This window comes from Carcharhinus amblyrhynchos, chromosome 31, assembly GCF_965287045.1.
Source record: "Carcharhinus amblyrhynchos chromosome 31, sCarAmb.v2.hapA, whole genome shotgun sequence".
NCBI classification, from domain to species: domain Eukaryota; kingdom Metazoa; phylum Chordata; class Chondrichthyes; order Carcharhiniformes; family Carcharhinidae; genus Carcharhinus; species Carcharhinus amblyrhynchos.
This window is the reverse complement of record NC_137354.1, coordinates 6,607,036-6,620,594: the sequence shown is the minus strand read 5'-3', so window position 1 is coordinate 6,620,594 and position 13,559 is coordinate 6,607,036. Positions and strand designations below refer to the sequence as shown.

The 13,559-nt window shown below is 42.0% G+C and overlaps 1 protein-coding gene across 2 annotated transcripts in view; it reads left to right on the top strand.

Moving 5' to 3' along the window:
* Positions 1-13,559, top strand: part of micu1 (mitochondrial calcium uptake 1) — a 94,756-nt gene that overhangs the window by 66,455 nt on the left and 14,742 nt on the right. For both annotated transcript variants that reach the window (XM_080215631.1, XM_080215632.1), the window contains 2 exons: positions 3,092-3,174; positions 4,917-5,114. In XM_080215631.1, the coding sequence (XP_080071757.1) occupies positions 3,092-3,174; positions 4,917-5,114 (281 nt within the window). The remainder of the gene's footprint in view (positions 1-3,091; positions 3,175-4,916; positions 5,115-13,559) is intronic.

Here is a 13,559-nt window from a genome sequence, read left to right as displayed (position 1 = left end):
TATGATGTCACATACAGGTGCAGAAAATAATCAAGACGACAAATGAAATGCTGTCCTTTCTATCTAGAGATGTGCAGTATAAAACACACAGCTTATGCTGCAGCTATACAGAATCCTGGTTAGACCCCAGTTGGAGTCACTGCGAGCAGATCCGGGCACCACACCTTAGGAAGGCCTTGGAGGGGAGCAGCATAGATTTACAAGGATGATACCTGGACTTCAGGGCTCAATTATGGGGAGAGATTATACAAATTAAACCTGCTTTCTCCAGAAATAAGAAGATTAAGGGGTAATCTGATTGAATTCTCTGAGCTACTAACAGAAAAAGACTGGGTGGATAGAGATAACTCTTTCCACTGGTTGGAGATTCTAGAAGTAGGAGGACAGCGTCTAAAAGTTAGGGCCAGACTGTTTGGGAGAGATGTTAGCAGGTGTTTCTACACACAAAGGGTGGTGGAGGTTGGAACTTTCTTCCACAAATGGCAGTTAATGAGGGATCAGTTCTTTAAATCTGAGGTAGATAAGTTTTTAAGTAAAGTTATTAAGGGATATGGGGCCAAAGGTAGGTATACGGATTTAGGTCATGGATCAGTCATCATCTCATTAAATGGCAGAACAGGCTTGATGGGCTGAATGGCCAACTCCTGCTTCTATGTTTCCTAAGACTGCAGCACTGAGATTTGTCAGGATAATGCTGGTTTGTGACCATGATCTTCTGCAAAGTGAGTTCCCAAACTTAGCTGTGCAGCAAATGAGCAGTTGTTAGGCATGTTCGCACAAAGATGGAGGAGAAAGTGCGAGTATATTCACACCAGCTAATTCTCAGGTACTGCCTTAGGATCTTTCTTTTTTTATTTATTCGTGAGACTTGGCTAGGCCATCATCTATTGCCCATCCCTAATTGTCCTTGAATTGAGTGGCTTGCTAGGCCATTTCAGAGGGCAGTTGAGAGTCAACCACAGTGCTGTAGCTCTGCAGTCATATGTAGGTCAGACCCAGGTAAGGACAGCAGATTTCCTTCCCTAAAGGACATTGGTGAACCAGATAGGTCCACGAGGAAGAAGCAGATTTAGGACTGACTTGAAGACGAACTTCTTCATCCAAAGGGTTGTGAATCTATAGAATTCCCTGCCCAGTGAAGCAGTTGAGGCTACCTCATTGAATGTTTTTAAGGCAAGGATAGATAAATTGTTGAACAGTAAAGGAATTAAGGGTTACGGTGAGCAGGCGGTTAAGTGGAGCTGAGTCTACGAAAAGATCAGCCGTGATCTTATTGAATGGTGGAGCAGGCTTGAGGGGCCAGATGACCTACTCCTGCTCCTAGTTGTTATGTTCGTAGATGTAAAGGGCAGATTACCTGACTATACTCTGGTTGTGGCTGTGGTGCAGAGAGGACGAGGAAAAGAGATTCTACTCTTTGGGAGACAAGGAAAGTAACTGCAAAATGTTCAATGTTACAGGGACGTTTTTATTGCACGCAGTTAGGAAAGAGTGTAAATCATAGAGGATGCAATTCAAATGCATTCAGCTCTACAGGGAGGAGTTGTGGATATTTGCATTTTTATGGGCTGTTAAAATTAAAGATGAACACTACAATTGGTGAATTGCTAATGGGAGATTCAGTGAGTCAGAATCACCCATGTATGAAACAGCAGAGCAGCAAAACTGAAGCAACTGGAGCCTAGCGTTTTAAAGAGAGGTTGTCAGTGTACTGAGGTACCCTTTCCCATTCCCAACCTGTGTAGTCTGCACCTCGTGAGAAGTAAAATCCTGCCCTGTGATGAGTAACCTTGCCCAAGAGATGTAAGATTGTGTAGGAACCTTGGCTTGCCTCATCATGTGGCCTACAGAACAGCATGCGCCTATGTTCTACATTCTGCAAAGAAATTGGAATGTGTCTAATCATTGAAAGATAGTTATTTAGTCAAGTGATAACTTAATGTCTGTTTCCAGTAATCTTTCTAAAATTGTGAACATATCTCTTGAGTCATCCCAGAACTCACTTTAGAATCCTGCTCTTGTACATGGTCAGTGACTGGCTTTAGTAAGTACAGACCTTTGATAGACTCAGTTTGAATAATAGAATCCCTCCAGTGCACAAGGAGGCCATTTGGCCCTTTGAGTCTGCACTAACTCTCCGAGAGTGCAACTTACCCAGGCCCTATTCCTGTAACCCTACTTCTTTACCCTGTAATCCCCCTAACCCACACCTCTTGGTACACTAAGGAGCGATTTAGCATGGCCAGTCCACCTGATCTGCGATTTTTTTGGACTGTGGGAGGAAACCGGAGCACCCGGAGGAAATCCACACAGACATGGGGAGAACGTGCAACTTCACACAGACATTGACCCAAAGCTGGAATTGAACCCGGGTCCCTGGTGCTGTGAGGCAGCAGTGCTAACCACTGTTGCCACTGTGCCACCCTACAGTTAGAACCAGAAGACTGTTAGTCACGTTTCAGTACATTACTGAGGGTATGCTGCATTATTGGAATTACTGTCCTTCAGCCGAGACGTTTTAATTGCAGTCCCATCTGTGAGTTTAGATGGACGTTTAAAATTGCACGGGCGCTCTGGGAGTTGGCAGTGTCTGGCCAAGCATTTCTCCTTTTACTCTGTATCATCAAAGTCAGTCACTTGTTTGTGGGAATCTGATGTGCATAAAGTGGCTGCTTACATAGCGCACCAATGAACCTCAACTTTATTCATTATATGTAAAGAGCATTGGAATGTTTCTGAGATTCATCAAAGTGCCATGTAATTACTGGAATGAACTTTCTGCAGAAATAATTACAATTTGAATTTGAAGCATTCTGAAAAGAGACTCCAACTTTGCCATCTAGGAGAGGTTTAATCATTTCTTGATGTTCTGGAGTTCAAAAACACACTTTTGTAACAGCCTGCGGATCCATAAAAGTAGGAGTTAATGAGCTTTGTCTTTTACAACTCTACCTGCATATAGTGTTTTTATTGCTATAGAAGCCATGAACAATCTACATTATGGTGGAGGCTGTCATTTACCTGAAGCTACTGAAAGATTCTGTACATTTGCAACAGGGACAGTGAAATTAATGATTTCTTCTCCAATTAGCTCCACACAGGAATTTTGAAATCGCCTTTAAAATGTTTGACCTCAATGGTGATGGTGAAGTGGATCTGGAGGAGTTTGAACAGGTAATGATTAATGAAGCATTTACACACAGGATGACTCTGCCAGCTGCAGTAATAGGTATATTTTCTGTCGGTACTCACTTGACTGCCTTTGGTAACTTCGGAGGAAGGTGAGTGAAAGTCTCAGCGACACAACATGTACTGCCGCTTATGCAATTTCTCTGGGATTTCCACCTAAGTCACAGCAGGGCAAACTTGAGAAAAGCCTTGTAGAAATTCTATTCGGGTTTCTGTATGTTCATTGTAAATGTTTAGTTCTAGAGTGTGTGTGGCCTCTGAAGCAAGGTAGTGACGTCAGATAAGATTATTATAATATCAAAAACAAATGAGGAACATGAAGTATAGGGTCAGAGAAAGAACGTTTTGGTACGAGAAAGTAATAATTTTTCAACTCCACTCTCACAACCATTTTGGATTTCCCCCGGATGCTCGGGTTTCCTCCCACAGTCCGAAAGATGTGCTGGTTAGGTGCGTTGGCCACGCTAAATTCTCCCTTCACATACCCAAACAGGTGCCGGAGTGTGACGACAAGGGGATTTTCACAATAACTTCATTGCAGTGTTAATGTTAACTTACTTATGACAGCAATAAATATATTTCCTTCAATTTTTACACATCATCTGACTCCACACCCTCAAAGGGCATTCAGTTCACCACCCTGTCTGAAGTAGTTAAACCCGTGTTGTCAATGCACTTTCCCTTTCAGATGTGACACCTATCTCTTGAATTTGTGGTAATCCAAAGCATTATTTGTTTGTCAGCTGCAGCTCAGCAGGCTTTTGAGTGAGAATATTGTGGGTTCAAGTCCCAACTCCCAGAGACCTGAGCACAAGATTCTTGGCTGACGCTGCAGTGTAACACTGATGGAGTGCTGCATTTTTAGAAGTGCTGTCTTTCAGATAAGACTTTAAATCAAGGTCCCATTTGCACACTCAGGTGGACATGAAAGATCCCATTGCGCTGTTTCAGAGAAGAGTGGGGAGTTATCCCCAATGTCCTGGGCATCAATTGACAGAACTAAATCAGATTATCTGGTCATTATCGCACTGTTGTTTGTGGGAGTAAATTGGTCGTCAGGTTTCCTACGTTATTAAAGTAACTACACTTCAAAAGCATTTTATTGGCTACAGAGTTCTTGAGGGATGGCCTGAGATGATTAAAGGCACCACATAAATATAAGACTTTTTCTCTTATTATCAGAGTTCAATTTATTCCCTTTATGATCTTGAATATTTTGTATTATATCTTTAAACCTTCTCTTCTTGCACAAGCATTTCAAAGTTTTCAACTTCTTTTCATAACTGGTCTTTTTTGTTAGATTGTAAGTTTTGTGCTGGTTTACATGACTGTCATTTGTGCCGATATGGTCATTCAAAGATGAGAGTGGCAAAAGCCAGGACACCAGCTTCATTAAAAAAAACAGTAAATACTGGAATAGGAAGGTACAGTAGGAAGTCTCTCAACACCAGATTAAATGAAGGAGCAGTGTTCCAGGTAAACCTGTTGGACTTTAATCTGATGTTGAGAGACTTCTTATTGTGTCCACCACAGTACAACGCTGACATCTCCATATAATGGCAATCCTTAAAGATTAAAATGAGACAGGCTGAAGGGCCTCACTCATTGAAGTTCTCTTGTGTAGCATTAAACATTTCTTTATTGTATCTTGCTGATAATTAAGAAGTTGCGATCAGAAAACACGCTATGAATTTTACACTTGATTTCTTTCTGACTGCATTTTTCAGGTTCAGAGTATTATTCGATCACAGACCAGTATAGGAATGCGTCACAGAGACCGTTCGACAACAGGGAACACACTAAAATCTGGAGTTAGTTCAGCACTCACCACTTACTTCTTTGGTGCAGATCTAAAGGGAAAACTGACTATTAAACATTTCCTAGAATTTCAGCGTAAACTACAACAGGATGTGCTCAGGCTGGAGGTAAGAATAATGTAGATTATTGCTCATTGGCAGTGCTACAACATCTTGACTAGTATAAATTAATCACCCAAAGAGGGAGAAATATTTTACCCTGAAATTGTGGTAAATGACAATACGAAAATCTGCACAAACCTGGGTACTCAATTGATAGAACATCAAATAACTCCAGCAATGGTGAGAATTAGGATTGTATTACTTTTACAGGATGAATGCTAAAAGAATGTTTCCCCTTGTGAGGGAGTACTAGGGGACATGGTTAAAACTAAGAGGTCTCCCATTTTAGATGGAAATGAGAAGAGCTTTCTCTTGGAGGGCCGAACTTTATTGCCCAGAGAATGGTGGGAGGCAGGGACAATGAATATTTTTGAGGCGGGGCAGATAGATGATTGACTAACCAGGGAGTCAAAGGTTAGCAGGGATAGTTAAAATGTGGAGTTGAGACTACAAACCGATTGGCCATGATCTTATTGAATGGCAGAGCAGGCTCATGGGGCAAATGGCCTACTCCTGCTTCCAACTCATATGTTCACGTATTTACTGGTATGTTCCCATTTTACTGTTTTATAGAACTGTCAATCTATCATAAGTGGGTGTGTAATAATTAAGATTTTACAGCTTTGCCCCTGAGTTTGAGCCGTGCTTGACTGGAGTTCAGATTAGGAAGTTGATATCATGTGGCACCATTAGCAGTCCGGGTCCTTTGGTCATCACGGTGAAATCAGGAACATCATGAATCGGATAGCCAAGTATTCTGGCCAATTCTCTATTCAGCAAAAGCTACAGTGTTTGAGCGAAATCTTGCAAAATTTACTGCTGACTGTCAAACTCTTAATCATGACAGTAAACAATTTTGCTTTGGTGCCCACAAAGCATTATTAAAGTAGATAAGTCCCCAGGGCCTGATGAGATCTACCCCAGAATACTGAGGGAGGAAAGGGTGGAAATTGTTGGGGCCTTGACAGAAATCTTTGCTCATTGGTGAAGTTCCAGAGGACTGAAGGATAGCCGATGTTGTTCCACTGTTTAAGAAAGGCAGCAGAAATAATCTGGGAAATTATAGGCCATTGAGCCTTACGTTAGTGGTAGGAAAATTCTAGGGACAGGATTTACTCACATTTGGAAACAAATAGACTTATTAGTGATAGCATGGTTTTGTGAATGGGAGGTTGTGCCTCACTAACTTAATCGAGTTTTTTGAGGGAGTGACAAAGATGATAGGTGAGGGAAAGGCAGGAGATGTTGTATACATGGACTTCAGTAAAGCTTTTGACAAGGTACCTTATGGTAGACTGGTACAAAAGGTGAAGTCACACAGGATCAGGGGAGAGGTGGCAAGGTGGATACAGAACTGGCTTTGTCATAGAAGACAGTGGGTAGCAGTAAAGGGATGCTTTTTGAATAGAAGGCTGTGACTAGTGATGTTCCACAGGGATCAGTTGTGGGAGCTTTGTTGTTCGTAGTATATATAAATGATTTGGAGAAAAATGTAGCTGGTGTGGTTCGTAATTTTGCAGATGATACAAAAATTGGTGGAGTTGCGGATAGTGAAGAGGATTGTCAGAGAATACAGCAAGATATAGACCAGTTGGAGACTTGGGTGGAGAAGTGGCAGATGGAGTTTAACATGGACAAATGTGAGGTAATGCATTTTGGAAGGTCCAACACATGTAGTATTTATATGGTAAATGGTAGAACCCTTAGGATTATTGACAGGCAGAGAGATCTGGGTGTACATCTCCACCGATTACTGAAAATGGCAACGCAGGTGGTCAAGAAGGCATAAGACATGCTTGCCGTCATCGGTCAGGACATTGAGTATAAAAATTGGCAGATCATGGTGCAGCTGTACAGAACCTTCGTTCGGTGTCATTTAGAATATTGTGTACAATTCTGGATGCCACACTACCAGAAGGATGTGGACACTTTGGAGAGAGTATAGAAGAGGTTTACCAGGATGTAGCCTGGTCTGGAGGATATTAGTTACGAGGAGCGGTTAGATACACCCTGTTTGATCTCACTAGAACGACGGCGGTTGAGAGGTGACTTGATAGAGGTTTACAAGGTTATGAGTGGCATGGACAGAGTGGATAGTCAGATGCTCTTTCCTAGGGTAGAAAAGTCAAATACTAGGGGACATAGGTTTGAGGTGTGTGGGGAAAAGTTTAGAGGAGATGTGTGAGGCAAATGTTTTTCACAGAGAGTGGTGAATGTCTGGAATGTGCTGCCTGGAGAGGTGGTGGGAGCAGGTACGATAGTGTCATTTATGCGGCATCTGGACGAATACATGAATAGAATAGGAATGGAAAGGTATGGACTCTGTAAGTGTATATACAGTTTTAGTTTAGACAGGCATCATGATCAGTGGAGGCCTGGAGGGCTGAAGGGCCTGTTCCTGTGCTACTGTTCTTTGTTCTCTTTGTTCTTCATACATCCTCTTTCAGTTGATACCTTCCCAGTGAGAAGTGTGTCAATTAGTTAAGCGGCTCCCTATGTGCTTTCTGAAAATGGTGGGAAAACAAAGTCAGATTTGCATCTTGTGCATGCTAATGGCTGTGCAGCCAAGAACGTGTGTTTTATTTAACCAGCTTCATTCAGTCTGTTTGTCTGGCTTGCATTTACTATAACTAGCAAATTAGCCACGGAATGAGCAAGGCTGCTGTTTTGGAACAAAATAAATCTGTATACATTGAGGGGTATTCTTCAGTAGTGAAAAAGGCAGAAGACAAATCACCATCACATTGCATGTCTATAAAGTGTGAAAATTGGATTTCTGCTGAGACTGAAGTGCAGTGCTTCTGCTTTTATTTAAATGTAGTATATGCGCACTCATTGTTTCATCTGATTCACACTGCTGATATTGATGCTGCCTCGGGCAAGTCCCTTACATTTTCAAAAAGGCGTGCAGAATCGTCATGGTGCAGAAGGAAGCCATTCAGCCCTTCGAGTCTACATGGGCTCTCTGAAAGCACACACTACCCAGTCCCACTCTCCTGCCTTATCCTCATAGCATTCTTCTCAGAGAGCGGTATAATGCCCTTTCAAATACCTCAATCAAACCTGCCTCCACCATCCTGTCACCTTCTGAGTGAATCTTTGTTCCTCGCATATACAGACTATAGACAGTTACATGGGTAAGATGGGTGGAGAGGGATATGGGCCAAATGCAGTCAATAGGGACTAGCTTAGGGCTTTAAAAAAAGGGGGCGGCATGGACAAGTTGGGCCGAAGGGCCTGTTTCCATGCAGGAAACCTCTATGACTCTATGACGTCACTTTTACCCCTTTTGCCAATTATTTTGAATTTGTGCCCTGTAGCTCTTGATGCTCTCTTGAGTGGAAACAGTTTTTCACTATTTACCCTGTCCATACCCCTCAGGATCTTGAATACCTTTATCTACTGTCAGCCCTTTTTTCTCTAAGGAACATTGTCCCAATCTCTCTGAACCTATCCTCATGGCTACAGTTCTTTAATCCTGGAATCATTCTTGTGATTCACCTCTGTTCCCTCTCCAATGCCTTCACATCCTTCCTCTAGTATGGCACAAGAATTGTGGCAGTGCTCTAGATGAAGCCTAACTTGTGTTATATACAAGTTCAACTTATTCTTGTACTCATTGCCCCTATTAATAAAGTCCAGGATACCATACACTTTACTAACTGCTTTCTTAACATGCCCTGTCATCTTCAATGACTTATGTACATTTACACCTTTATTTTACACAATCTCCCCATATTCTTCCTGTCAAAGTGAATCACCTCACACTTCTCTACATTGAACTTCATCTGACACTCTCTGCCCAATCCACCAACATGTCCATGTCTTTTTGAAGGTCGAGGCTATCATCATCACGTTTGACAATGTCTCCACTTTCTGTATCATCTGCAAATTTTGCAATCATGTCCTGAACAGCTCAGTCTAGATCATTAATAAATACCAGGAGAAGCAAGGATCCCAACACTGATCCCTCTGAAACTCTACTATAAACCTTCCTCCCATTTGAACACAACCATTTGTGGCTACTGTCTGTGTCCTGTCACTCAGCCAATTTCTGACCCAAGTGCCTCCTTCACTTTTTGTTTCATGAGCTAGAATTTTGCTCTCAAATCTGTTGTGTAAAACTGTATTAGGTTTTTCAAGTTTTGAAAATCCACATAAATCATATCAACAGCATTGCCCTTATCAACCTTCACTGTTAGAGCCCCAAAAAATCCAAACCTGATTTTCCCTCAATTAATCCAAGATGACTTTCCATAATTATCCAGTGCTTGTCAAAGTGACTATTGATTTTGTCTGGAATTATAGTTTCCAAATGTTTCCCTACAGTGTTAAGAAAACAATCCATGATGTTGGATCTGAACTTCAGTAATATCTGTGACTACAATGGCAAACTCTTTGCTGTAATTAGGAGGAAAGTGGCATAGTGGTAAAGTCACTGGACTATTAATTCAGAGACCTAGGGTAATGTTGTGGGGACGCAGGTTAAATCTCACTGCATCAGTTGGTGAATTTTAAATTCAAACTGATAATTCAAGAATTGAAACTACTTGTCAAATGAATTTAGGAAAGGAAAGGAAAACTGCCATCCTCACCTGGTTTTCCCTACGTGTGAGACTCCAGGGTCATATCAATGTGGTCAACTCTTAACTGTCCTCTGAAATGGCCAAGCAAGTTGCTTCGTTCAAAGGCAATTAGGGATGGACAACAAATGGCTCGTCAGCAGTGCCCACATCCCATGAAAAAATAAAGAAAAAATGTGCTGTCAGTGCAGATACAGGCTTGCGCTTTCATCTGTAAAATAAAATCACAGCGGTTCAGAACTGAGTGTAATTAATCAGAAACGGGAAAATTACATTTATGTGCTTACAGCTGAATAAGTAAATCCGGTGATGGCCTGGCGGTAAAAAAACTGACTGTTTTTGATAATTTCTGACGATTTTAGGGGACAAAATTACTTCAGAGTTTTCTTTTCCTTTTGAATTGGTTAGATGGGGAAAATCTCAGTCCAGCTGTCAATCCCAGCTGCTGTTGCAGCATTCCTGTCTGAAGCTCAATGGCCTTACAGCAATTCCGTTGTGTGTGCAGTTTTGAGTCAAAAACATATCACTTTCCATCTCTCGAGAGATTCCCCTGTTGTGTGACAGCTTTTCGATGATGAGCATTCCCAGTACTTTGTTAGCAGCTTTACACCAAAAGTGATTCCTTTACCCGGCGCCCAAGTCTTACTCCTGCCATCTGGAGTGTACTCTATTCCTTTCAGGAAAGCACACTCATTGAATAATTTAAGCTTGTCCTTGTGTATGACATGCTTAGGAGCGACAGTGAAATTCTCTGAGTGCAAAGATGGCCAATCTAAGTGCAACTTGTTATTTGGTGCTGTCAGGGTTCATTATAAAATATAGAAGATACATCAAGATCCTCATGCGTTTATACTTAGACATATTGAATGTCCAGATGGGTGCTTACGTTTTAATTGATCTAGTATTTTGAGGCACATTGACATATGGGTAAATTGTTAACACCGTTCTTGCTGGGACACTTCCACATGTGCATTACTTTAAGAGAGGATCATTTTTCTCTTACGCGAGAGCTTGTGAATTTTGTGTTTCTATCCTCAAATGCCAAGTGCTGTTTAGTCCGAGTTAGTTAAGGTTGCCGTCTTGTGTCTACGTCAATATTGTTCCCTCAGCATTTCAAGCACCTCTTGGTTTTTCACTTTCCAGAGTTAAGGCTGGCAAATCTATTTCTTTTAACTTCAAGACCCAAGTCACAAAATTATAGTTAATATTGCTGTTTGAATCCCTTCCAATTCATTTTGATTAGCTGCCCAAACTGTATGCATTATTTCTAACATTGATTCAGCCTCACTGATTTGAAGTTTGATTTATTTTGACTTCTGGTCAAATTCCCTCAACCCACACATTATACTGGAAGCTTTCATTGCAAATTGGGCAGCATGGTGACACAGTGGTTAGCATTGCTGCCTCACTGCGCCAGGATCCCAAGTTCAATTCCGGCCTTGGGTCACTATCTGTGTGGAATTTGCACATTCTCCCCATGTCTGTGTGGGTTTCCTCTGGGTGCTCCGGTTTCCTCCCACATTTCCAAAGATGTGTAGGTTAGGTTGATTGGCCATGCTAAGTCCTAGTGTCAGGGGGATTAGCAGGGTAAATGTGTGGGGTTAGGGGAATAGGGTCTTGGTGGTATTGTGGTCGGTACAGACTTGATGGGCCGAATGGCTTCCTTTTGTACTGTAGGGATTCTATGAAATTGTGAACAGGAAAATTCTGCAGTTTTTATGTACTTTTTCTAGAACCAGTCAATTTGAATGCAGACGTTCTTTCAAGTCATGTATGTTACTAAAAACCTTGCAGAATCCCATATCCCTCCCTTTCTTTGTTGCAATTGAAAGAGAGCAGAAGGAATTCAAAAATGTGTACAAATGTAGTTTCAACCCAGTAAAAGACAAAATTGGCATCTGTGTCACAAAGTATTTATCTTATAAAAAATTGAACAATACATGGATTAGCCTCTTGGTTTGGTGTTGAAACTTTAAAACTATTTAAGAAACATTTAGATCTCAAGATAAGGGAGCTTGAAGAGACTTTCTAGATCGATGAGTAAAAATGATTGCAAGACCATCCTCCTCTAAAGCTTCCTTGTGATGCAGTAAAAGTCTTGCATGCTATGCATCCATCAATATCTCAACGTAATACTTGACAGGATCTAATGAAACTGGTGTTTGCGTATTTTATTCACATGACCGCAGCAAATGAAAATTAAATAAGTAAGATCTCGGAAACCAGAATCGAGAATGGCAAACACAGCCCCGTTGATCCTGCAAAATCCTTCTTGCTAACATTTGGGTGCTTGTCCCATAATTGGAAGATCTGTCCCACAGACTAGTCAAGCAACAACCTGACATAATCATACTCATGAAACTGTTCCTTACAGACAATGCCCCAGACATAACTATCCTTGGGTGTGTCCTGTCCCACAGGCAGGACGGAATTATACAATTGGGAAAGAGTTGCCCTAGAAGTCCTCAACATTGACTCTAGACCCTACAAAATTTCACAGAACCAGGTCAAACGTCAGCAAGGAAACTTCCTGCTGATTACAACCTACTGCACCCCGTCCATCCCCTGCTCTGCAGCTGATGAATTAGTATTCCTCTATGTTGAACACCACTTGGGTGGCAAGGGTGCAGACTGTGTTTTGGATGGGGGATTCAATGTCCATCACCAGAAATGGCTCAGTAGCAACACTGCAGGTGGAGCTGACCAAGTAGTCCTGAAGAATACAGCTGTTAGGCTGGATCTGCAGGTAGTGAGGGAATAAATAAAAATGAAAAACCTACGTGACCTTGTCCTCACCAATCTACCTGTTGTGGATGGATCTGCCCGTGGCCATATTGGGAAGACTGACCAAAGTCCAGTCTACAGGTTGAAGATACTCTCCATTGCCTTATGTGGCACTATCATTATGCTAAAGGGAAAAATTTCAAACAGATCTAGCAATTTGTGATTGGACATCTGTAAGACACTGTGGGCCATCCACAGCTGCAGAATTGTATACATTCCATAACTTCATGGCCTATCATATCCCCACTCTATCATTATCATCAAGCTGGACAATCAACTATGGTTGAATGAAGAGTGTAGGAGGGCATGCCACGAGCAGTGCCAGGCATACCTAAAAATGAGGTTCCGACCTCGAGAAGCTACAACACAGGACTGCGTGCATGCCAAACCATCTAAGCATATGATAGCCAGAGCTAAACAATCCCACAATCAATGAATCCGATTTAAGCTCTGAAATCCTGCCATATTCCTGTCATGAGTAGTGGTGGACAGCTAACTGGACCGGGAGGCCCCACAAGTATCCCCATCCTTGGTGATGTGGGGAACCCAGCACTTCTGTGCAAAAGAGAGTGAAGCATTTTCAAACATCTTCAGCTAAAAATGATGAGTGGATGATCCTCCTGAGGCCAACAGCAACACGGATGCTAGTCTTCAGTCAATTCAGTTTACTCCTAAATGATATCAAGAAACAGCTGAAGGCACTGGATACTGCAAAGGCTATGGACCCTGACAACCTTCCAGCAATAGTGCTGAAGACTTGTGCTCCAAAACTGGCTGCGCCATTAAGCAAGCTGTTCCAGTACAACAATGCGGAAAATTGCCTAGTTATGCTCTATCTACAAGAAGCAGGGTAAATCCAACCCAACGAATGATCACTCCATCAGTCTATTCACGGTTATCAGCATTGTGATGGAAGGTGCTGTTGACAGTGCTATCGTGCTGCACTTGCACAGCAAAGCCTATTGACCGGCATGAAGTTTGGGTTCCACCAGAGCCACTCCACTCCTGACCTCATTACAACATTGAGCCAAGCATGGACAAAAGAGCCGGCCTCAAGAGGTGAGGTGAGATGAGAATGATTGCC